General features: G+C 55.9%; 2 protein-coding genes across 5 annotated transcripts; one reads left to right on the top strand and one right to left on the bottom strand.

The window, feature by feature from the left end:
* The first annotated feature begins 357 nt into the window (after window positions 1–357).
* PODNL1 (podocan like 1) lies at window positions 358–6,315 on the top strand. 2 transcript variants are annotated; one of them, XM_006079892.4, is made up of 11 exons: window positions 358–725; window positions 850–898; window positions 1,037–1,264; window positions 1,981–2,074; window positions 2,363–2,427; window positions 2,571–2,680; window positions 3,219–3,375; window positions 3,628–3,743; window positions 4,398–5,055; window positions 5,635–5,783; window positions 5,903–6,315. In XM_006079892.4, the coding sequence occupies exons 1-11, from the start codon at window positions 373–375 to the stop codon at window positions 6,051–6,053; spliced, it is 2,130 nt and encodes a 709-aa protein (XP_006079954.4). In that variant the 5' UTR covers window positions 358–372; the 3' UTR covers window positions 6,054–6,315. The 2 variants fall into 2 exon arrangements, with proteins under 2 accessions (XP_006079954.4, XP_044804149.2); XM_044948214.2 differs by lacking the exons at window positions 2,571–2,680; window positions 3,219–3,375.
* Window positions 6,316–6,908: 593 nt separating this feature from the next.
* CC2D1A (coiled-coil and C2 domain containing 1A) lies at window positions 6,909–24,820 on the bottom strand. Of its 3 annotated transcripts, none has more exons than XM_006079889.4 (29): window positions 24,541–24,820; window positions 23,046–23,181; window positions 21,420–21,535; window positions 21,262–21,327; window positions 20,884–21,018; window positions 20,553–20,787; window positions 16,186–16,310; window positions 15,664–15,736; window positions 15,413–15,481; window positions 15,190–15,320; window positions 15,037–15,109; window positions 13,644–13,777; window positions 13,160–13,271; window positions 12,906–13,078; window positions 12,061–12,183; window positions 11,919–11,977; window positions 11,710–11,826; window positions 10,325–10,398; window positions 10,190–10,248; window positions 10,020–10,071; window positions 9,797–9,896; window positions 9,618–9,708; window positions 8,796–8,933; window positions 8,640–8,719; window positions 8,005–8,068; window positions 7,787–7,913; window positions 7,627–7,703; window positions 7,506–7,553; window positions 6,909–7,424 (listed from the first exon to the last, which is right to left on the bottom strand). In XM_006079889.4, exons 1-29 carry the CDS (start codon window positions 24,598–24,600, stop codon window positions 7,404–7,406), a joined length of 2,868 nt encoding a protein of 955 aa, XP_006079951.4. In that variant the 5' UTR covers window positions 24,601–24,820; the 3' UTR covers window positions 6,909–7,403. The 3 variants fall into 3 exon arrangements, with proteins under 3 accessions (XP_006079951.4, XP_006079953.4, XP_006079952.4); XM_006079891.4 differs by having other exon boundaries at window positions 8,640–8,701; window positions 24,541–24,819; XM_006079890.4 differs by having other exon boundaries at window positions 8,640–8,704; window positions 24,541–24,818.
* Window positions 24,821–24,834: the final 14 nt, after the last annotated feature.

Raw genomic sequence — 24,834 nt, 5'->3', positions numbered from 1 at the left:
ATGGGATCTAGTTCCCTGACCGGTAATCCAGCCCGCTCCCTGCGTTGACAGCACAGAGTCTTAGCCACTGGACCACCAGGGAAGTCACCTCTCTCACGTCCTTCTTATGCATTATCTCATTTAATCCTTACCCCACTCAGGAGGGCAAGACAATCACTCCCCCACTTTGCAGAGTGGGAAACCAAGGCCAGGAGAGGTGGCAGAGCCCAGGTTCAAGCCCAGGCAGGCTGCCACTGAGCACACATCCTTAACCACACGGCTGGTGCCTCAATACTTGTAATTTCCTCTTGGCTGAGGCGGCTGTGGCCATTTGGGTACAGGGGGAGTCTAGCTGCCAGTGAGTCCAGCTGGCAGAGGGGAGGAGGGGCCCAGATGGCAGGCCTGACTGGGAGCGCCCCAGGCTGGTGTCTGGACTGGCAGGCTGAGCCTGGGCCTGCCCTGGCACTTGCTCCCAGCCCCGGCTCCTTGGGGACCCTCCTGTGCCCTGAAGTGTCCTCCACTCTTCTGCCCCCACCCCTACTCCTGCGGTCGGCCCAAATACCAGACAGGGCGAATCTCAGCTTTCCCCCAAGCATTCCTCGCTCCTGTGGCCCGGCCCAGGCTGGCCGAGGTTACGCAAGCAGAGCTGGGGTGGTTGGGGGAGGCGGGTGGGACCAAGGGGATGGGCTGGCCGGTCCTCACCACCCCATCCGGCGCCTGCCCGCCCTCCGCAGGGCGGGGAAAGGGTGGGCCAGCTCCCCTGAGCCCCTGGGGGAACGGGCTGGGGGGGAGGAGGGAGGTTTGTGTGAGATGGGGGGCGGTGGAGGCCACAGAACAACCTCCAGAGGTGACCGCCTGGTTTCCATTAAGGAACCCTGGTCAGCAGTTCGGGCGAGACGGCAGAGCGGGGCTGGCTATGGTAAGGTGGGGCGGGGGTGGGTCTGAGGGTGGGGCCTGCCCGCCTGCTGCACACCCCCCACCAGGCGGGGATGCTTCCGTTGCCATGGTGACCCGGTGCCTAGTCTGGGGACACCCTGACCTGTCCCTCAACTCCCAGCGACTGAGCCTGTTGCTGCTGCTCCTGCTGCTGCCTGGCCCCCAACCCGCCCTTGGCATGGAGGATGACGCCTCCTTCCCCCACCTGGGGGAGAGCTCCCAGCCCCCACCCCGGGCCTGCCCCCCACGCTGCTCCTGCCCCCGGCCTGACACGGTGGACTGCGACGGCCTGGACCTCCGGGTGTTCCCGGACAACATCACCAGGGCTGCTCAGCACCTCTCCCTGCAGGTGGGGCCAGCGTGTGGGTGCAGGGAGGCTCCCAGGGTGGACGGGGGAGCCTGCAGAGTGCCGGGGCTGGGGGTGGAGGGTCCCCGTGCAGGGGTGAGGAGCTGAGCGTGTGGGTCGTGACACAGACGGGAGTTGGTCTTGATGAGCACACAGGGGTCTGTGCAGGAGTCAGGTGAGAGGAGGTGGGGGGAACAGATGCTGAAAGTGGGAGGGGCTAAGGTCAGAGGGGTCAATGTCTGCTGATTACCGGGTTGCTTGAGGTCAAGTGTAACGAGGCATCCGGGGTCAATTGTGGGGGTGGATGGGGCGTTGGGGGTCAGTGTCTTTTTGTTACAGGTTTGTTACAAAGTAATGCCTTTGGGATCAAGTACAGGGTGAAGGTTCAGTGGTAAAGAACCCTCCTGCCAAGCAGGAGATGGGAGTTCAATCCCTGGGTCAGGAAGATCCCCTGGAGGAGGGCATGGCAACCCATTTCAGTATTCTTGCCTGGAGAAGCCCATGGACAGAGGGACGTGGTGGGCTACAGCCCATGGGGTCAGAAAAAAGTTGGATATGACTGAGCGACTCAACAACAAACAACAGGGTGAAAGGGTGTCAGGGCTTTCTGCTTAGGCTGACAGGAAGCTGAGAAGCAGGGCTTGGGGCCATCTGTTGAGGGCCCAGGGTCGCGGGGGTCAGGATGTGAATGTCGCCCCCCACCCCGGCCTGCCCTGCAGAACAACCAGCTCCAGGAGCTCCCCTACAACGAGCTGTCACGTCTCAGTGGGCTGCGGACCCTCAACCTCCACAACAACCTCATCTCCTCTGAGGGTGAGTTGGGGGGACAACGGGAGGAGGCCCCTCCACAGCCCGGTCCCTGCTGCCCTCTCCCTCCCCAGCTGGGTCTGTGGGCAGTTCTGTGGCAGTTCCCAGAACTGCCCTTTGCTGAGCAGGATGGAAACTCAGGGGATGGGGGGCGGGGGCTGTGGCTTTTGAGGACACAGTGGGGGCGGGGCCTGGAGGAGCCTCTGCCAGCCTCCAGGCTGGATGGGAACACAGGCTGCCCCCTGCCCTCGCCACCCGCCAGGAGGGTCCCCTCACTGCCCACCTCACGCACAGGCCTGCCCGACGAGGCCTTCGAGTCACTCACACAGCTGCAGCACATCTATGTGGCCCACAACAAGGTCAGCACCCCGCCGCGCCCCACCCCCCCACCCCCCGCCCCAGGCAGGGCCCAGCAAGGGCGCAGCCAGCTGGGAGGTGCGGGGCAGGCGGGGAGGGGCAGGACGGTCATGCCACCGGGACCACTGCTGCTGCGCTCCCGCAGCTCTCTGTGGCCCCCCAGTTTCTGCCCCGCTCCCTCCGGGTCGCTGATCTGGCTGCCAACGAAGTGACTGAGATCTTCCCGCTCACGTTTGGGGAGAAGCCGGCGCTCAGGTATAGCCCCTGGCCCAGCCCAGGCCCCGCCGGGTCTTGTGTAGGCCTGGGGTCATTCTGCACCCTGGGTTCTAACCAGGGTCATGAGCCAACCCTGGGAGGCTCTGGGTGGCGGGGGAGACAGGGCCCCGGATTCTCTGTCTGGAGAATTTCAGACTGGAGGAGGGTGCACACACACTCACACATACACTCCACACACACAGTCACATACATACACCCACACATTCACACAGGCATTCACACACACACACTCATTCACACACATTCACTCAACCCACCCACCCACTCACACATCATACACTCAACACACTCACACACTCACACATTCACATACTCACACTCAAACTCACACATACACTCAACACACACAGCTACACCCACCCACCCACACAAATCACACCCACACCACTCCCACACACACTCTGACATGCACACACACACACACACACACACAGACTCTGAAGCCTGCCCTGAGCTGGGGCACTGGGTGGCGGGGAGGCCGGAGCTGGGCTGGTGGCAGGAGCCTGGCTCCCCTCAGGTCCGTGTACCTCCACAACAACCAGCTGAGCAACGCCGGCCTGCCCCCTGACGCCTTCCGCGGCTCTGAGGCAGTGGCCACCCTCAGTCTCTCCAGCAACCAACTCAGCTATGTGCCCCCCAGCCTGCCGCCTTCGCTGGAGCGGCTCCACCTACAGGTGCCCCTCTCCGCCCGACCACTCCCACGTCCCCACTCCCCTCGGGGCCCTGCACCTCCGTCCTGGGGGATCCCTTGTCATCCCAGCAGTCAAAAGTGTCTTTGGGTCCTTTCCTCCGGCATGGGTAGCTCACAGGCTCTCTCTGAGCAGCCTTGCTCAAAAGAACACCTTGTCCCTTACTCAGGAGCCCCCTGTGCCTCCCTATTGCCCTCTGCCCTGGACCCTCAGTCTCATTCTCTCCTCCCTTCCCAGAACAACCTCATCTCCAAGGTGCCCCGAGGAGCCCTGAGCCGCCAGACCCACCTCCGTGAGCTTTACCTTCAGCACAACCAGCTGACAGACAGTGGCCTGGATGCTACCACGTTCAGGTGGGGCCTGGAACAGGGGTTTGGGGGGGTGTAGGCTCGTGCTGGCAGTAGGGTCTGAGGACTTAGAATCTGGGAGCCCCAGCCCTCCATTTCACCCTCGCTTATGGCCAATTCAAAGCCTCATTTGGTGTGTGCCTACCATGTACCAGGTGTGGCCAAGCACCTGGCCTCCAACCAGCTGGTGCCTTGGTCTTATTACCCAACATCACAGCTGCCACATGAAGATCTCAGACCCAGAACTCTGACCTAGTCACCCCAGACTTACTTCCTGCCCAGATCTCTCAGCTCGTCACCCCTAAATTGAAATCTCCACCTTACATCTCTCAGGTGTGTGCTTCATGCTCAGTCATGTCTGACTCTTTGCAACCCTGTGGACTATAGCTCACCAGGCTCCTCTGTCCACGGGATCTCCCAGACAAGACTACTAGAGTAGGTTGCCATTTCCTTCTCCAGGGGATCTTCCTGACCCAGAGATTGAACCTCCATCTCCTCCTCCCCTGGCAGGCAGGTTCTTGACCCACTGAGCTACCTGGAAAGCCCAGACACCTCTCAGGACAGCTCCTCAACTGCCCCAGCCCAGCCTGCCCTGCAGTATCCATCAGGGGCCTCCACTCTGGATGCCCAGCCCGACGCCACCTTTCTCTCTCCTGTCAGCAAGCTGCACCGCCTGGAGTACCTGGACCTGTCCCACAACCAGCTGGCTGCGGTGCCCGCTGGCCTGCCCCGCACCCTGGCCGTGCTGCATCTGGGCCGCAATCGCATCCGCTGGGTGGAGGCAGCCCGGCTGGGCGGCCTGCGGGGCCTGCGCTACCTGCTCCTGCAGCACAACCAACTGGGGGCCACGGGGCTGCCAGCCGGAGCGCTGCGGCCACTGCGGGGCCTGCACACACTGCACCTCTACGGCAACAGGCTGCACCGGGTGCCCCAGGCGCTGCCCCGCCGCCTGCGGGCCCTGGTGCTGCCCCACAACTGTGTGGCTGCGCTGGGCGCCCACGACCTGGCCTCCACGCCCCGACTGGCCGAGCTCAACCTGGCCTACAACTGCCTGGCCAGCGCCCGTGTGCACCTCCGGGCCTTCCGCCGGCTGCGGGCCCTGCGCAGCCTCAACCTGGCTGGCAACCAGCTGACCCAGGTGCCCTCCGGCCTGCCCGCTGGCCTGCACACCCTTCGGCTACAGCGCAACCAGCTGAGGACCCTCGAGCCGGAGCCGCTGGCTGGCCTGCACCAGCTTCAGGAACTCAGTCTGGCACATAACCTACTGCGTGTGGGTGGCATTGGGCCTGGCACCTGGCATGAGCTGCAAGCCCTGCAGGTCAGGGGCAGGCTAGTTGGCCATACTATCCACAGGCAGCTCCTTCACCCCTGTCTGCTTGCCCAGCTCCTCCCCTGGAAAGCCTTGAAATGCTAGAGAGCCCCCACTGTATGTAGGCTAGCCCTGGGATGCCACTCCCTCCTCCAGGAGATCTTCCTGACCCAGGGATGGAACCCGGGTCTCCTGCACTGCAGGCAGATTCTTACCGTCTGAGCCACTGGGGAAGAATGGGGTTGGCCCCAAAGTTCATTAAGCTTTTCCGGAAGATGTTATGGCAAAACCCGAAAGAACTTTTGGGTCAACCCAATACTGTCTTTGTGAGTCATCAGCTGCATCAGTGGCTCCCATGGCAGGGACCCTATCTGGGTCCCCATCACCTAGAATGAGGCCTGCCCCAGAAGGGACTGTTTACCTCTGTGGAGGGCAGGACTTGGCAGCCATGAAGTAGGTGGGGGGAGGGGGCAGAAGAACCAGGTTGCGTATACAGGAGGGCCTGGGAGGGGAGCAGGTTGGGGCTTGGCTGAACAGGTGGCCCAGGGCCTGGGGCCACCACGGCGCCATCTCTGCTTGCCTGCCCAGGTGCTGGACCTCAGCCACAATGAGCTGTCCTTCGTGCCCCCTGACCTACCCGAGGCCCTGGAGGAGCTGCACCTGCAGGGCAACCGCATCGGCCACGTGGGCCCTGAAGCCTTTCTCAGCACACCACGCCTGCGTGCCCTCTTCCTCAGGTACCCTGTGGGTGGCCGGGTTAGGCAACTCCAGGTAGACAGGGCAGGGCTGTGGGCTATGAGAGGGCCCAGGTGGGCCTCTCCCCGGAACATGCCCTCACACCCATCTTTCGGTCCAGGGCCAACAGGCTTCACATGACCAGCATTGCACCCGAGGCCTTCCTGGGCCTCCTGCACCTACGCGTAGTGGACACGACGGGGAACCCCGAGCCAGTCTTGGTCCGCCTGCCGCCCACAGCCCCACGTCAGCCACGGGCAGCAGGCCCCTGAGCCTAGAGGAGCCCAGTAGAGACTAAGGAGACAGTGCCCACCTGGGGCCTTGACCTGGCTCTCCTGGGCCTGGAGGGCTGGGCCTGCCCATCCTGTGCTGGCGGGGATACTGGGACGGGCCACCACCCAGACACCCAGGGAGCCCAGGAGACTGGAGCAGCCACGCGCACACTGGGCGTACAGGCAACCCGGGCCCTGCTGGACGCTCCCCCACTGCCTGTGCAGATGGAGACAACAACAATAAAGCCTAGCCCCAGCCTTCCCTGGTGGTCCAGTGGTCAAGATTCCACGCTTCCACTGCAGGAGGTGTGGGTTCAATGCCTGGTTGGGGAACTAAGATCCTGCATGCCTTGCAGCGTGACCAAAAAACAAACAGAAAAACACCCCTAGCCCTTTCAAGTGCTCACTGCAGACCAGGTGCCCTTCTGCTTGTGGCAGGGGCTCTCATCGTGCTGTATCCAGCAGCGGAAGCTGAAGCTCTGGGATGCTAAGTGCGTCCGGCAGTCTAGTCCAGGTCCTGGGGCCCACGAGTGGCAGGGCTGCCTTGCAAGGCCCTGAGACGCATGTGGGTCACCAAGCACCACCACATATGACCTGACCTTGTGTGTAAACCCAGATACGCCCAAGGCCACCAGCTGGAGAGACACACGCAGATGCCCTCAGGTGCACTACAGACCCCAAGGACACACGCATGGGCCTTCACACACATCCCTGCAGAGTGTGTGCACAGCCCATGTCCTTCATGGGCACGCTCCCTGCCAGCCTGCTCCTCTCGCAGGCACCTCTTCATCAGCCCCCTGGGGTGGGGCAGCCCGGCCCAGGCACGGCGGGCAGGAACAAGAAACAAGGGCAGGACAGAGTGAGCCAGGTGCGGCCCTGGCTGTTTATTCCATGTGTCTGCCCTGGGGGCCCAGCTGGGCCAGAGCAACCCTCTGGGGAGCCTGGCTGACCCTGGCTCGCCTCAGCGGCTTCTTTGGGGTGTGGGTGGGCATCAGGGTTAAGGCTGGGGAGGGACAGGAAGTAAAGTGCTTGCAAGGGCCCTGGGGGCTTGGTCCCAGCCACCCTCCCGCTTTGGAGGCCGGCAAGGGGCTGTGCACCCCTGGGCTGTGCAAACGGACTTTCTGGGGCCCACCCAGCTGGGCCTGGGTGAGGGGCACACACAGGCTGGCAGACCCTGCCGACGCCCCCTGCCGGGGGAGGCTCCAGCTAGGCCAGGTGAGCCCAGTGGGGGATGTGTCCATCCAGAGTTGACTGTCCACTGATTGTCTGCTTGTCTGGTCTGAGGTTGTGGCAGTATTGGGGCCTCAGGCCCGCTCCCAGCTCTCCGGGGGCCACCTGTCCCTTTGCCCCTCACCGGCGGAGACGCTGCAGCTGCGGGGAGAAGCGGCCTGGGTCAGGATGGGGGACACGACCACACTTGCCCACCTGGGTCTCAATGCCTAAGCTGCTCACCTCACTCTCGACCAGGTTCCGTCTATACAGTGCCTCCTTGGCGGCCTCCTAGAGGGTGAAGAAGGAGTCAGCAGGCAGCCCCTGGTGGCCCTGGCCATGCCCCCACGCCTGCCCGGCTCACCCTGCTGCCATCATTGCCCAGACGCCGGGCGGCCTCCGTGTAGAACTGTAGCTGGCGCTCCAGCTGGGCCATGTACTCTGAGGGATGGAGGTGGCGAGGGGCATCAGGATGGGGCCTGTGGCCCCCACCCCTCCTCCGACACCCATCCCTGAGCTCCTACCCCGCCGCATGCCCGGGCCTCCCTGCTCCAGCTGCGCCCGCTGCCACTGGCTGCGCTGCATGATGTCCTGGTACTGCTGCGCCACCTCGGGGGGCACCGGCCGCCGCGCCTGCCTGAGGGCCAGGATCTGAGGTGGGGGGAGAGGATGCAGAGGGAGCTGTGAGGGACCTGCGGACCCCCCAGTCCTGCCCCACTGAGCCTCGCAGGGCGGTACCCACCTTCCGCTCCAGACGCTCTTGGTCGAAGGCCAGCACACTGAGACTATGCAGGGGCCGTGCTGATCTATGGGGTTGGGGATGGGTGAGGGGCTGCAGGGAACTCCCATTCCCAGCCCTGTTAATTCAACAAACATACTGGGCCCCGGGGAACAGTGGGAATCAAGCCAGGCCCACCCCTGTGTTGCTGAATCCACAACCTGACAGGGACAAGGGGTGTACACCCAGGCAACTGTGATGCCAGGTATCAGGGAGGCCTTCCTGGAGGAGGTGACAGCCAAGCTGGGAATCAAAGGAGTCAGAGTTGGGCAGAGGAGCAAGGAGCAAGTGTGGTGATAGGGGTGCTCAGGGTATTATAACACAGAGTAGCCAAGAGGCTCCTGAAAACTAAATGTAGCCATGAACCAACAGGAAGAAGTGGGGGAAAAAAGGCTGGATTATTGACAATAGTCTGATCACAAAAGGTCTTAAAGATCAAGCTGAGGAGTTTAAACTAGATGCTCTAGGAGAAGAGGAGCCAGGAAAGGTTTTGAAGCAGGAGAGAGACATGCTTTAATTTGTGCTTGATGATAAGTTGTCCAGGAGAGGCTGAGATAAGAGGGGCATTCTCTCCAGCACAACTGGGCCCAGTCACCTACCTGTTCCCTGGCTCCCTCGTAGGAGCAGGTATGGGAGGAGCCTTCCCTTTGGGCCCAGCAACCTGCTTCAGAGGACAGAACTAGTCTCGTGAGTCTCGGCCACCTTGACACAAGCCCCCCCTTCCCCCCAGGGCTGCTGGTGGGCAGGGGTCTCACTGTGGGCATGGATGCTGGCACGGGGTCGATGACCAGCCACCTCTCAGTCGTGGTCTCCAACTGCTGGGCTGTCAGTGGCTCGCGAATCCGAACCATCACCTCCAGCCGCCCCCCTGTGGGCCTGCGACCATCCAGGACCTGGGGGGAGTGAGGGGAGGCTGTTAAGAAGCAGGCAGTGGGGATTCCCTGGTGGATCAGTGGTAAAGAATCCACCTGCCAATGCAGGAGACGTGGGTTCGATCCCTGGTGTGGGAAGATCCCACATGCTGCTGAGCAACTGAGCCCATGTGCCACAACTATAGAGCCTGTGCTCTAGAGCCCGGGAGCTGCAATTACTGAGCCCCTGTGCCGAAACCACTGAAGCCTGTGGGCCCTAGAGCCCGTGCTCACAACAAAAGAAGCTACCACAACGGGAAACCTGCGTACCACAGCTAGAGAGTCGCCCCCGTTTGCCACAACTAGAGGAAAGCCTCCGCAGCAACGAAGACCCAGCACAGCCAAAATAAATAAATAAAATTACCAAAATAAAGAAATAAATAAAAGCAGCAGCAGGCTGTGGCTGGAGGCTCAGGGCTGGGCTCCAGGACAACCAGGGAAATTTCCAAAATATGAGCCCCTGGGTATGGCTGAGGCACCAGCTGCTCTTAATGGAGCAGGGTGCAGAGGGTACTTGGGGCTGGGTAGTGGGGAAGCCTGCTATTTCCAGGGAGGGGCTGTGCCTGCAGAGAGGACCTTTGGGAGGCTCAGGGCAGGGAGCATCTGGTTGATGTTCGTGAGTGGCATGGCTATACCCAAGTGTTCAGACCAATGTCCACCTCTCACCTCAAGGACCTCTCGGATCTCACATGCCGTCTCCAGGGCATCCAGTTTCAGCTGGGCTGTGCCCAGGACCCGGTCGGTCTTAAAGAGCCCCCTGTGTGTGTGAGAGGGGACAGGATGGTTGGCCCCGGGCAGCTCCCCCTCCTCTGGAGGCCCAGACAGCACCTGTGGCCCCAGCTCACCCCTTGTGGACCACTTCGAACTTGATGCCTTTGGTCTGGATGGCCCTTCGGAAGCCACGGTGGCTGCGGTTGATGCAAAGCTTGAACTGCTCCTTGAACTCTGCCAGGGGAAGGAGGGAGAGAGGAGGGGAAGGAGGGAGAGAGGAGGGGCAGGGTCAGCTTATGGTCTCATGGGCTTTCTGCGGGGAGGGGAGGCGGGGGGCTGCTTCCTGCCAGGGCTCACCAGGGGAGTCTGTGTTTTTGATCACACTGGTCTTGTCTTTCTGAGCTTCTTCCTGTGACCAGACAGGTGAAAAAGCTCAGGGGCTGGGGCCTGCCCTTGAACCCCTTCTGGACCCACACCCTCCAGGCCTGAGGGGGCTGGAGCCCATCCCCCCTCAGCTCCCCATGTACCACGTTGGGATAGGGGAAGTCGAACCGAACAAAGACATCCAGGTCACCAGGAGACAGCCCTGTGGGAAGACAAGGGTCAGAGTTGGGCAGATGGGTGGACCCCACAGCCCTGCCCCTTGCCTGGTGCCCCCTCACCTGGCGGTGTGGGCAAGCTGATGCCCTTCACGATGAATAGGAGCATGTCGTTGCTGCTGAGGTCAGGGAAGATCCTTCCGGGAGGGAGGGTGGGAGACAGGCACTCAGTGCCACTGCCCTGCCCGCCTTCTCGGCCCTTCCCCCAGTCTCTTGAGGGTGTCTCAGGTCCTAGGCTTGAGTTTTAGAACCAGACAGACCTGCCACTGGCTACTTGTTTAGTCTTTTCATAAATATGCACATATTTATTTGGAACCAGCTCTGCACCAGTCAGTGGCCTCACCTCTGTGGGACCTCTTCCCTTGCATAAGATTTCTGGAACCTTCTAGAATTTTCTGGAATCTTCTACAATTCACCAAGTGCCCTAGCTGCTGTGGGACCTTCTCTTTCTCTGACAAGGTTTTTTGAGCATCTACTATATGCCAGCCAGTGTCCTCACTGCTGAAAATACAGAGGTAAATGAGGCAGACCATGCCTGTGTTCAGGGAGCCCTGGCTAGCTGAGTGAATAGATGACCCCTGAATATATAAACAAACAAAACAAAAACAACTCTGCAGAGGATTAAAACATGGGAGTGTGCTTGGGAGGTGCTGCTCTAGACAGAGCCATCAAGGAGGGCTTCTCAGGAGAAGTAACATCATAGGTGACTCTGAATGTCAAGAAGAGGCTGCTACAGGGACTTCCCTAACAGTCCAGTGGTTAAGACTTCGAGTTTCCACTGCAGGGGGCATGGGCTTGATCCCTGGACACGGAATTAGGATTCTACAGGCCATGCAGTGCAGCCAAAAAAAACTTTTAAAGAAGAAAAAGAAGAGGCTGCTACATGGTAATCTGCTTAAGAGGGTCTAAGCAGAGGAGACAGCCGATGCAAAGGCCCTGAGTGGGAACACAGCTGATGTGTCTGATTGACCAAAAAGAAGTCTGTGTGGCTGGGGGTGAGAGAAGTGGGGTCAGTGAGAGGAGATGAGCGGGTGACAGGAAGCCAGGCTCTGGAGATGTGGGGGAGCCAGGGTGAGGGGTGCAGGTTATCCTAAGTGGTGATGTTAGGTTACCCCAGTGGCCACCCCTAACCTCGTGTACAAGTGGGAAAAATGATCCCGACTCCCTGGAGTGTGAGATGATGCAACAGGAGCAGGACCCACCTCACCACTCCATGAGCTTGCCCAGGCCTTTGCATTCACTAGACTGTCCCCATTTCCAAACGTGTCACTGTCAACACTCCACTGCCATCCTTTACTTACAAGCACGTCTGCCTCAGGACACTTGCACACGCTCTGCTCCCACCAGACCACCCAAACTCTCCTCCAGAAGCAAGTCCTCTGCTGGCTTCTGGGCAGTGTGAACCCCTCTCTCCAAAAGGGCCAGTGGCAGGGTAAAGGGGGCCTTACTTGATGACGCTGAAGGTTCTCTGTTCAAAGCGAGCAGTGGGCGTGGGGAGACCCCGGGCAAAGGCCTGCTTCAGAATCTCCATGCTCCGCTTACAGTCCTCCGCCAGCTTCTCAAATCTGCCAGCAAGAGGGCTCTGCTCAGGTCCCTGGTCCCAGGGGCAGGCTGCGGGGTGCAGAAGTTGGTGGGGCATGGGGGCTGGGCTTCTTACTTGCTGGTTTCAGCGATGTTGCCTAGCTGAGTAAACTGGTTAGAGTGGTTCAGGCACATCTAGGGGAGCAGAAGAGAGTGAGGGGAAGGTTGGAGGGGCACCGTGTGCCTGGTGATGACCTGGGCAGGGAAGCCCCCTTCACCTCGTGCTGCTGCCTTATGAGCTTGGTGAGTTCGCCGTAGCGTCGGGCAGACTCCTGAGACAGACCTGGGCCAGGACGCTGGACCAGGGCAAAGTCATCCTTGTTGACGGGGGCAGGCGGCACCTGGGGAGGACGAGGCTTGTCAGGGAGAGGCCTGCTGGACAACCATGAGCAGACCCTCCCAGGGCTCTGTGGAAACATCACACCTCCTTCAAGAGGCCTTCCCTGACTACAGCTTCATCCGCAGGCCCTGTTCTTCTTTCCCAAGGAGAAAAGTAATTCTCAAAGAGAAGTGGATGGTCTGTCCCACATGGCACAATTTGTTACCCTGATGTCCAACTCCTCTTCTCTAGTAATGGAGTTCTGGCTGGACACACAGCAGCCCAGCAAGAGACTACATGTCCCAGCCTCCCCTGCAGCTAAGTGTGGCCACATGACTCAATTCTGGCCAATGGGAGGCAAGTAGAAGTGATGGTAACTCCACATCACTGCCCCATAGCCTGGATACAGATAAGGCATCACTTATCTGGTCAAAGGTCAATCCACTTTGACCACAAGGACAAGAATGACCTCCTAGGGTGTCACAGAGTAGCAAGATGTAAAGAATCTGGGCCCTGAAGGGCTTTTTTAGAGGTCTCTTTTAGAGACCAGAATGCCCTAAGTGTTACATACAGGAAACATAAATGTCTGTCTTATTTCAGCCACTGTCTTGGGCCGGGAAGAGGAGTTTGTTACAGCAGTTTAACCTGGACCCTGATGAATACATTCTAAGTCATGTGACTGCTAAGTGGCAGAAGTCCGAAGGGTGAGTGCCTGGGAAGGTCCAGAAGGCCCAGAGGGTTCACCTTGGTGATGTCCACAGGCAGCCCGTTGCGTGAGGCCTCCAGCATGGGCTCCAGCCCCTTGGCCTGGCGCAGGTGCATCTTTGCGCCCTCCACGTCATTCTTCTGCTTGGCTCGCAGCGCAGCCTGCAGGAGCTGCTTCTTGCGGCCCTCCAGGAAGGCCAGCTGCTGCTGGGCTGTGGGTACAGGGGTGTCTGCGGGTGCTGCCCCACCCACAGCCAGGCAATTGCTGCCCAGGTGGGGAGGGCCGTACCTACCTCTGGTGGATGTGCCTTTGGGGGCTGCTTTGGCTATGGGGGCAGATCCTGATGGGGGTGCCTTTGAAGGTGGAGCTTTGGGCTGGGCTGTTGGGGCTGCAGGGCTGCTGAGCTGCAGAGGGATGGAGAGCAAGTCAGAGCTTTCCCAGCACCTGTGATGAGTCTGCTGCCCACAGGGTCGAGGCCTGACAGCAACAACACTGACCACCTCAGTTTCTATTTCCTCAGCACTGAACACAACATGTGATCTTGTTCACACTAACCCTTGGCAACAGCCCCAGGAGGTAGGGACTAGTACTGTGCTCACTGTACAGAGGAGCCCGAAGTTCAGAGGGCAAGATGACTTGCCCATGGCCTCATGGCCAGGAAGTAGCAGGCCCGGATATGCAGCCGGTTTTTCCTGGCTCATGGCCAGGACTACTGGGGCTTTGCTTTGCTGCCATGCCACTCCCCTGCCTCACCCCAAGGCCCTGGCCCTTCACACCTTCTTAGGCTCCTCGTCCTCTTCGTCCTCAGGGCCTTCATCCTGGTTGGCCAGCTTCATGGCGGTCTCCAGGACCCCCACCAGGCTCTGCTGGGTGGGCTCGGTGGCCTCCAGGCCCTGGATCGGGGGGAAGCCTAGGTGGCCAGTTGGGACCCGGTCAGGAGGGTGAGGCCCACACTATAATGGTTGAGACACAGGTTCTTCCCCTGCTAAGGAGCTTCAGGCCTTTGAATCCATGTGGGTTGGCCAGAAAGTCTGTTCTGATTTTTAAACCCTGAACAAACTTTTTGGCCAACACAATACTTTGCGTTTTCTTGGTTCTTTCTTTTTTTTGTGGAAGGGTGGGGTGGGATGCACCGCAAGGCATGTGGGATCTTACTTCCCCAACCAGCGATTGAACCCACGCCCCCTGCAGTGGAAGCACGGAGCCTTAACCACTGGACTGCCAGGGAAGTCCCTGAATCTATTTTGAATGCAAGGAAGGAGCTGCCGCTGGTTTGGTGGAGATGTCAGATCATTCTAACCTCCCTCTTTGCTCTTGGCTCCTCTTGCCTGACCCTGGTTGGGTCTTGACCAGACTCCATCAAGCAAGCACCATGTGAGGTGGCATGCTGGGCATAAGAGGTGGCCCTGGGCCTGGAGGGACTCCCAGGGGACCAACGTGCAGAACCATAATTGCTCTCGTGGTGGACACACAGGCAACTCTGAGATCCCAGAAGACACCTCCAACCCACTGGCAGGGGTGATGGGAGGCTGGGGAGATCTCTGTAAAACTGAGAGCTGATGACTAGGAAGGAGTGAGTCAAAGAAGAAATGACCAGGGGCTTCCCTGGTGACTCAGTGGTAAAGAATCCGTCTGCCAAAGCAAAAGACATGGGTTTGATCCCTGATCCGGGAAGATGCGACATGCTGAGAAGAAACTCAGCCCCAGTGCCACAGCGTCTGAGCCTGGGTTCTAGAGTTCAAGCTGCAACTACTGAAGCCCACATGCCTTAGAGTCTGTGCTCTGCAACAGGAGAAGCGACCACAATGAGGGCTGTGTACCACAACTAAAGAGTAGCCCCTGCTTGCTGCAACTAGAGAAAAGCCTATGCAGCAATAAAGACCCAGCACACTCAAAATTAAATATATAATGTTTTAAAATAAATAAATGACCAGACAGTGGTGGGCTGGTGAACAGAATCTTCAGATAAAAACCTCCTAATTTTTAGTGTTTGCCAATTTCTGTGGTGTAAACATTCCCATGGTAAATGATTTTAAGGTACCCATTGTCTAACAAGCTTGCAGAATTTCTGAAGGTGCAGCCATCAGCTCCCTGGGACTGGAGAGCTGGAGGGAACAGCACCTGCGAAGGCTCAGAGGTTGGTGGAATGGGGCTGGGGGCAGGGCCTACCTGGAGGCACAGGCAGCTCCGCCACGTCCACCGCTCGGCCAGCCTTGTGGGCTCGAATGGCGTCTTGGTATTGCTGCAGGGAACACAGGTGTCAGGGCTTCCTGGGCAAGGTCTCTAGGGGTGGCTGACCCGCCTACTTGGGTCTCCACGCACCTTGACGATGCGCTCATGCATGCGAGCCTTCCGCTGGTCCCCCTTGGTCTTGGCTTGAGCCGCAGCCACATGGTACCGCTCCATCCGCTGCTCTAGTGCCTCCAGGAGAGTCTTCGGGGGTGGAAGAGCCTCTGGGCCAGACCAGATGGTAGAGTTAAGGGTCTTGGTGAGGGGAGACTGTCTTGCTCCGGCCGGCCCACCCCACAGGGTCCCAGGAGCCTACCTGGCGTGGAGGGCACCACAGCAGGAGCTGGAGGCTGCACAGGTGGTGGTGGGCCCTGGGGCAGCTGGTCTGTGGGTAGAGAGGTCCAGTCCAGTGGGGGGCTTATTTGTGGCTGCCCTTCCCCCGACCAGGCTAGTCTGGCCTGAGGCTGGGGTCCCTGGGGTCCCCCTGACCAAAGGGGTGGCAGCATTAGCAAGAACGTCCTGGAGACCTCCAGCAGTCCTGGAGGATGGGCAGGGTGGGGTCCTCACCAGGTGGAGGGGGCAGGCGCGACAGGTCCACAGGCTCCCCCCGACTCAGGGCCTCCAAGACAGCATCAAAGCTCTGCGAAAAGGAAGATCAGGGGAGGAGGCTGCAGCTGGAGGCTAGGACCCCATGGGGAGCCTCCACGACCTGCCACATGGCAGATGACTCCCCACTCTGTCCCTTCCTTTGCAGCAAGCATCTTTTTAAAATTTTTATTTTTGGCTGTTCTGTGACCAGGGATTGAACCTGCTCCCCTTGCAGTTAAAGTGCAGACTGACCTGGTGGTCAGTCTCTGGACCACCATGGAAGTCCCTTTGCGGTATCTTGCTCAAGCCTCCTCCAAACATTTATGCCCATTTCACAGAGAGGGTAAACTGAGGCTTCAGGAGGTGCAGGAAACTATAGTCACGGAGTGACCAGGATTCAAATCTGGGTCTGTCTTGACTCCAGAGCCCCTGTTCTTTGCTATCGCACAATGTTAGAAGCATCCTGTCCTCTACCTCCAACCCTGACCCCGCTGGACGCACCTTGGCCACACGGAAGTGCTTGGCGGCAGTGGCGGTGTCTCCCTGCTGCTTGGCGTGGAGGGCAGCCAGCTTGTACTCGCGCTGGCGGCTCTGCAACTGAGCCAGGGGGCCAGGGCTGCAAGGACCTGCGAGAGGGAACGGCGCACAAACTATTTCTACTTAATTCTCACGACAAAGGCCCACCTTAGAGATTTGAGAACTGAGGCTCAGAGAGGGGATGCTGTTTCCCCAAACTGCACAGCCTGAAGAAGGCATAGTGAAGACTCAACCCTATGACTGTCAATCTCTAGAACCAATGCTATTTTGCCCCCAAGAGAATTCTGGAAAACTTTCTGTACTCTAACACATTTTTAAGTCAACATCTAAAACTTCATTTTGAGTTGAGACAGTGGCAATGGCTGTTGTTCCTAGTGTCTTCAAACACTGACATTTGAGAAAGAAAATCATCACACTACTCTTTTAAATCAAATGTATCCTAACTACCATGGTGATCTGAAACTCACCAATATTTCCCTTTTATTTTTTCAGATTGTGGTAAAATACACACAAGATAAAATTTACCATCTTAACCCTTTATAAGAATACAGTTCAATGGCATTAAGGACATTCACATTGTTGTACAACCATCACCACCGTCCAACCCCAGCACTCTTTCCATCTTTCCCAACTGCAACTCTGTCCTCATTAAACAGTAACTCCCATCCCCCTCCCCCAGCCCCTGGCACCCACTGGTCTACTTTTTGTCTCTGGGAATCTGCTTCCCCTAGGGACCCCCTACAAGTGAAATCATACAGTATTTGTCCTTTTGTGACTGGCTTATTTCACGCAGCATAATGTCTTCAAGGTTCATCCGTGCTGTAGCATGTGTGAGAATTTCCTTCCCTTTTCAGGGTGAATAATATTCCATTATATGGATGGACCACATTTGTTTATCCATTTACAGGCATAAATTAGACAGTGTAGGTCTGGTTCCAGGTCACCTCAATAAAGCAAATATTGTAATGAAGCGAGTCACTCAGTTTTTTGGTGTCCCGGTACATATACAAGTTACTATACTACACTGTAGTCTATGAAGCATGCAATAGCATTATGACTAAAAAAAACAATGTACATACTTTAACATAAGAAAATGTCATTGTTCCGCAGGGTAACTAAGCCCACGCACTGCAACTACGGAGCCTGAACACCCTACAGCCCGTGCTCTGCAACAAGAGTCGCCACTGCAACGAGAAACCTGCTCACCGCAATGAGAAACCTGCCCACCGCAACTAGGGAAAGCCCGCGTGCAGCAGCGAAGGCAGCCAAAGATAAACAACTCATGAGATTTAAAAAAATGTATTGTTAAAAAATGCTAACTACCACCTGAGCCTTCAGCAAACTGTAGCAGTAAAACCGAAAATCACGGATCACAGATCCCCATAACAAGTATAGTAATAATGAAAACCCTTGGAATCCTTCGAGAATTGCCAAAATGTGACAGACAGACACAAAGTGAGCAAATGCTGTTGGAAAAATGGTGCCAACAGACTTGCTCAGAGTACAGTTATCACAAACTGATTTGTAAAAAAAAAAAATCACAGTAATCTGTGAATTGCAATAAAGCAAAGCTGAAGAAATCCAGGTGTGCTTTATCTGTCAACAGAAACTGGACATGTGGAAGCTTCTGGGATTGACCAGGGATTGAACACGTGTCCTCTGCATCGGCCAACGGATTTCCAACCACAGGACCATGAAGTCCTACTTTTTAAATATACGCCAGGGTTCACAACAAGCAATTGGGAACTTCAGATCTTCCCTTATTTACATACACGTTTCCAGCAGAATTGTATCGTAACATGATGCATTTGGGTACTCAAGAGTCTTTAACACCTTATTGTACATTTAAATGTATCTTTCTGCAGTGTATCAGCAAAGTTGGGAAACAGGATTAAATGGCTTTTAAAACACTATATTAGATACAGATTCAAATAATATACCTAATATGTTCTTAGGAGAAGTATTCTTAAATTGAAACCAATAAGTACAATTGTTGGTATTAAAAATAAAATACAATAGATACACCACCCACCACCCAGATATACATCCTAGAAACACCTGGAAAACAGTACAAAGTACCTGTTGTACTTTTTCAGACTGATAACTGGACTCACTGCTTTGTTTTGGTGGACTTGCCTGAGAAGGTGTCCAACTTGAAGCAAAACAACTTGACATTTTTTTTTTATTGAGGTATATTCAACTTACAGTGTGTTAATTTCAGGTGTATAGAAACCTGATTAATTTATGTATATATATAAATAAATATTCTTTCTCAGATTCTTTTCCATTATATATATAAAATATATAAATATATAAATCTACTGTATAGCATAAGTTCCCTGGGCTATACAGTAGATCCTTGGTTTTTTTGGAACTATTTAAGATATAGTAAGATGTATCTGTTAATCCCAAACTCCTAATTTATCTCCCCCTGCCCAATATCTTGACATTTCTTAATGTGGACCATTTTTAAAGTCTTTATTGAACTTGTTACAATATTGCTTCTGTTTTACGTTCTACTTTTTTGGTCCCGAGGTATGTGGGATCTTAGATCCCCGAGCTGAGATTGAACCTGTACCCCCTGCATTGGAAGGCAAAGTCTTAACCATTGGACCGCCAGGGAAGTCCTGTAACACCCTGACATTTCATTGGCTTTATCTCCTGCCACTGAAAGTCCCTCTCAGTGTTAAAATTTTTTTTATTTTGGGGCAGAATTACTGTTGGAATTATATCTTGCACAAAACTGAGCAAAGCTTAACTATATCGAGCTTTTTTGATAAATAATTTTGATATACTAAGAGTAAAACTGTACTGGCGAGGCAGCTCTTGTTGACAAGGTGGGGGCCGGGTCCACCCACTAGCACTTAGCTCCTGTTTCCTTGTTCATTCTTTTCCTACTTTCCTTTTTTGTTTTTAATGTGCAAAGAAACCTGCTTCACATTATCAAATAGATGGGAAGAGACAGTCTTACAGATGTCACGTGATTCTCAGGGTCCCTGCGCAGCTATATACAAAAAACCCCATTATGAGAAACTGTTGGTGATTTCAGCTGAGAATCTCAGGTCACGATTTTCAATAGTCATCCTTGAGCTTTACTAAAAACAAAAGCTTAGAAACCAGCTTGGCTGAAGCACTCAGAGACTAGGGGTTCACTTTCTGAACCTCAGGGCAGCATTTGGAGTATCTCCTTTGGTTTGCCCCATTTTCTTAAGGCGGGGGAAGAGGAGGTTAGGGGAAAGAAAACTTCTTGGGAGGTGTGTTCTCCAGCAAGTGAGTTTTAGGAACGATGGACAAGCTGATGGCTTGGGAACTATTCACTTAATACTCTATGGGTGGGGGCCTTCCCTGGTCATCCGGTGGTCAAGAATCTGCCTGCCAGTGCAGGAGACATGGGGTCGATCCCTGGTCTTGGGAAGATCCCACGTGCAATGGAGCAATTACGCCTGTGAGCCACAACGGTGGAGCCTGTGTTTTAGAGTCCTCGAGGCGCAACTACTGAGCCTGTGCACTCAGAGCCCATCCTCTGCAACAAAAGAAGCCACCACAATAAGAAGTCTGTGCACCACAATGAAGAGTAGCCCTCGTCGCAACTACAGAAAGCCCGCGAGCAGCAATGAAGACCCAACGCAGCCATAAATAAATAAAAATAAACAAATCTTAAAAAAAGAAAAAACTCTATGGGGAATTCCCTGGTGGTCCAGTGGTTAGGACTTTGCACTTTCACTGCCGGGACCTGGGTTCAGTCTCTGGTCAGGAAACTAAGATTCTGCAAGCCACCTGGCACACCCAAACCAAAACAAAACCAAAAAACCATAATGCTGTTCAGTTCTAAAAATGAATGGCGTTCTGACACATGCTGTAGCATTCTGCTAAGTGAAGGAAGCCAGACACAGGAGGACAAACACTGGATGATTCTATTTCTGTGAAATATCTATAAGAGGCAAATCCAGAGACAGAAAATAGAACAGAGGTTCCTAGGGACTGGGCAAGGGAGAATGGGGAGTTAATGCTGAATAGGGGAGATGAAAAAGTTTTGGAAACTGATAGAGGTGGTGGTTGCACAATATTGTGAGAGTGACAAATATCACTCAATTGCATGTTGAAAAATAGTTAAATGGCAAATGTTTTGTTAAATATATTTTACAGCTACCACAGACAGAAAACCTCTCCTGTGAGCCTGTGTTTCCCTTGGAAAGTAGGATCTGGGGAGGGAAAGGTGTTAACAAATATCTAAAAATCAGGGCAGGCCCTGTACCTCCCCACCAAAGGGGCAGCCACTAAATGAATACCCCCTCATCAGCCCACATCAGCCAGCCCTGCCTGTGGCCTACCTGGGGGTGGCTGGGGCTTAGCTGAGGCCAGAGACGAGGATGGAGCAGCGGAAGGAGGACTCTCCACGACGACCCGGGGATCTGGGGCCAGCGGGTTCAGAGGGGCCGGCTGGGTGGGGGCAGGTGTGTGGCTGGGTGTGGCCACTGGACCCTTCCCCACAGCCACAGGCGGTGGGATGTCCCCTTCGTCGATGGCTTTGCCCTTCCGGACCGAGGCCAGCAGGTTTTCAAGTGTCTGGGAGAAGGTGTGAATGTAGGTTTGGGAGGAGCCTGGAGCTGGGTGCAGGGGGCAGTGGTGAGGACCTGGTCACCCTCTTGTCTGCCCGCTCACCTTAAGCCCCCGGTCGTAGCGCCGCACCTTGGCACTGTCTCCGGCTTGCCTAGCGCTTTCGATCGCGGTCTGGTAGAGGGCCAGCCTCTCCTGCAAGGTGGCCTCCAGCCCTGGGCTGGGGGTTGTGGCCTTTGGCTGCGGGAGGGGCCAGGTGCACAGTCTGGGTGGTGACCCCTTTCTTCCTGGGTTGAGTACCTACTGTATACCAGGTGTGTTGCCCCCTCTAACCCCGAAGGGGCAGAAATCATCACCCATCTCCCAGGGTGGAGAACTGGGGATCAGAGGCACCCCACCACCTGTGCGAGGTTCCGAGGTTGAGAGGGGAGGAGGGAGCCCTTGAGCCCTGGGCTGCACAGACCAGTGTTGTCAGGGGGATACCTGGGCCACAGGAGGGTGGGACTCGGAAGCCTTCTGCTCCTCCCCAAGGACCTCATTCAGTTCCGCCTGCAAGGACACACGGCCGGGGGCCGGTCGTGAGGGACTGCTGGGTGGACACCAATGGGAGGGAAGTCTCCTGCTCCGCCCCGGCTGCTCACCAGCAGGTCATCATCAGCCTCCACGTCCTCCTCGTCTGTTCCCTCCTCTTCATCCTCATCCGGGTCTCTCATGCATAAGCTGGCCATCTTCTCAATGGCTTCCATGGGCAGGGGACCTGGAGGCAACAGGAGGCCCCAGTTGAACCAGGATCCTTCAAGAGTCCCCAGCCTCGTCCCATTCACCCATGGCCGTGAAAATTAGGGTAGCAGGCAGTGATCAGTATGTCTCCCTCTCCTGGGTCTTCCATGGCACCCCACTGTCCTTGGGCCAGCAGGCATGATCCTACTCCCTGTCGATCTCCCTGGCCTCATCTCTTCCTTGACAAGCCTGAGTTGGAACCCCAGATCTGCAACTTTCTTACTGTGGGACCTTGAGCAAGTCACTTCACCTCCCTGGGCCTTAGTATTCCCATCTGTTAGATGGGGACAATACCAGTTTCTCCCTCACCATAGACTGCAGGGACTAAAGGTAAATGCAGCTCTTAGAACAGCACGGTCAGCATTTTGTTGTTCATGTAACTCTTGTTATTCACGGCACCCATGTTCTATAAAGTTGGAATTAGTGAATAATGAACCAACTGGCCCTGAAGGAAATACAGCATTAGGTTCCCATGAGCCTCTGGGCACAACACTGTTGTCAAACAGGCAATATATATCCTTGTTTTATGTGTGTTTCTACTTAAAGACACCTTCTTTAATACATATTGTTGATTCATTAACATGGAACTCAAGGCCAACAGCACTATAACTGATGCCCGAACGAAGCTTATCTACAAGGTACATCCTAGTCTTCTCATGCTAAGGAATAGGAGACAGCACTCTGGCACTACGCTTGGGGACTGTGTGGATCCGCAAAATCAACAAAAAGCACAAACATGAGAAAAGCGTGACATTCAACAGACCAAGAAAAGGACACTATTTGTGCGCTGAGACAAGAAGGCAGAGTGTCACCTCGGCAGGGAACAGGCACACCGGGTGACTCAAACTTTTGGCAGCTCCGTGCATGTCTGTGAATGACTGCAAAAGCGCGACAAGCAACTGATTTGGAGGTTACAAATAAATTCAAACCAATAGATGAATTTACAAATTTGGACTCCGTCGCTAACAAGGATCAACTGCATTAGCTATAAAATGTAAAGGTTCCATGTACCCGAGCTCCAGCACCACTTGACCACTGCAGAGTCCCCTGCCCCCTGCCACCTCTTCCAGGGCCTGTGCACAAACTGTGACTCACCCCCTCCCCCACTCTTCACCTGGCCCTCCCCATTGCAGGTGCCTCCTCCTGGAATCCCAGTCCAGTTCACAGGTCTCCCCCGATCCCAGCCCTGATAACAGAACAATGGGTTGGAAGACATGCCACATCCATTATTGGTGATTATTCCCATTTTACAGACAGGGAAACTGAGCCCCATATAGTTGCTGAAACTCAGCAAGTCACACAGCCAGTTAGTTGCAGAAGTGGGACTTGAATACTCATTTTGGGGCCAGAGCCGATCGCTTAACTCTTCCCCAGAATTAGGCTGCCAGGCAGACAGGGACCCTCTCGGTCTCCATATTCTCATCGCCTCAGTGCCCAGCTCCAAACAGGAGCTCAGAAAATGTTCAGGGGTGTACTGAGAGTCTCACCTTTGCCTTTAAGCTTCTCCAAGGCTTGGGGCTGGCCTCCCACCAAGGCCAAGAACTCAGCCTCCAGTTCCTCATCGTTAACTCCATCTTCGGGGATCATCAGGCCATCTGGGGAGAGGTCAACTAGCAGGCCCAGCTGTGGGAACAATGGGGGTTCAGTCATACCATAGGATGCACCCTGGCCAGCTAGAGGCAGCTATGATGGACCTGGAGTCCCCTGGGGAGGAACCCAGGGCTCCTGGGGAAAGCCAGTCAGCTGGAACAGGCCCCAGAAACAACAGGTGTCCCAAGATGGGCCAAGTCACTCCTCTGGCACATCAACATGAGGCAAAGGGCAGGTAGAGAGAGACCCAACTGCCTGCTCTGAGCCCACACCCATGATGTGTTGCTAGCCAAGTTCAGTGGTGAAATAAGGCCCTACACCCTGCCCCAAAGCAAAGTCACTCTGCACAACTGGGTTTTTCCATTCCAGCATCTTCAGCAAAGGGAGCTGTGCGGGAAGACTGGAGGTGTCAAGAGTAAAAGGAAGCAGAGACAGCGCTGAAGTTGGAAGTAAGGTCTTGGCTGTGTGAAACACCTGTCTTCCTATCCTATCCTTATTAATGACCAACCATGATGTGATAATATTAGGCTGAAGTACACAAATTACCCCCCTTTCTTTGGGTCAAAAATGGCCAAGTATCAGCAATCATACGCGCTCCATCTAATGGTAATGATGATGACACCATTTATTGAGCGCTATGTTCTAGCACCCTCTGTAAACTATCACAGTTGTGAATTAAGAGTGTTGTGAATTTTCACAACTATCCTGTGACATACACTCTTAAGGCCTCCATTGTACAGATGAGAAGACTGAGGCTTAGAGGTGTGAAGCCAAGTATCCAATATGCAGAAGCCCGGAGGGAACTTCAAGTCAGCCAGACTAATACCTGGGCACTAAGTTTTGGCCTGAGCTCCTTCCATCAAAGAAAAATCAAACTGTCCCAGTGCCTAGGAAAAAGGTAATGAGTGAGGGAGACGGGGCCCAACCACAATTCTGTGGGCTCACGGCAGGCAGTCTGGATTTGCCCTTAGCTCTGGCCAAGCAGTTGATCCCTATGACCTTGGACAGGTGTCTTCGCCTCTCTGGGCCTCAGTGTCCTCATCTGTACAATAGGGATAAAAAAGTATGACCTGGCCAAGCTGACGCCAGGGTTCCACGAGTGCTCAGTCCAGGAAAGCCATAACTGTCTTTCTTATCCCAGGTTCGAGGCCTTCTCCTCCCGGACTGGAGCTGCTACTGCAACAGGTGGCCCTGAGCCCTGGGCGGGGCGCCAGGAGCTGGGGAGCCCGGGCCAACAGGCTTTACTGTGGGGGTCAAACCTAACCTAGGGGGCGGGGACGTGGGCTCACCTGAGAGTGGAGAGCCGGTTCCCCCGGGGGGTGGGGCCCTCCCTTGAACGTGTGACAAGGGTGGGATGGGATACCTCAGCGGGGCCATGGGATACAGACTCACCTGGCGGGCGGTGGCGGCGCCTCGGCCCGGGGGTCCCGGGGGTCCCTTCCTCTTGTGCATCTTCCAGGCTGGCTACTCGGACCACTGGACCCCTGGCCTGGCCTTGCCCTGCCTCCTCCCCCGGGGCCTATGGCAGCGCACGCGCCCTTCCTGAGTCCCACGCCCCTTGTCGGCGCCCCGAGACCGCCGACCCCACGCCCTCGGCCCCCAGGTGGCTGCCCCACTTCCGCCTTGGCCCTCGGGCGCCGCGGTACCGGAGCTCAGCCACTGGACTTGCCGGGCCCACAACACAGA

Source organism: Bubalus bubalis, chromosome 9, assembly GCF_019923935.1.
Source record: "Bubalus bubalis isolate 160015118507 breed Murrah chromosome 9, NDDB_SH_1, whole genome shotgun sequence".
In the NCBI taxonomy this organism is placed as follows: domain Eukaryota; kingdom Metazoa; phylum Chordata; class Mammalia; order Artiodactyla; family Bovidae; genus Bubalus; species Bubalus bubalis.
This window is presented reverse-complemented; position numbering and strand designations above follow the sequence as displayed.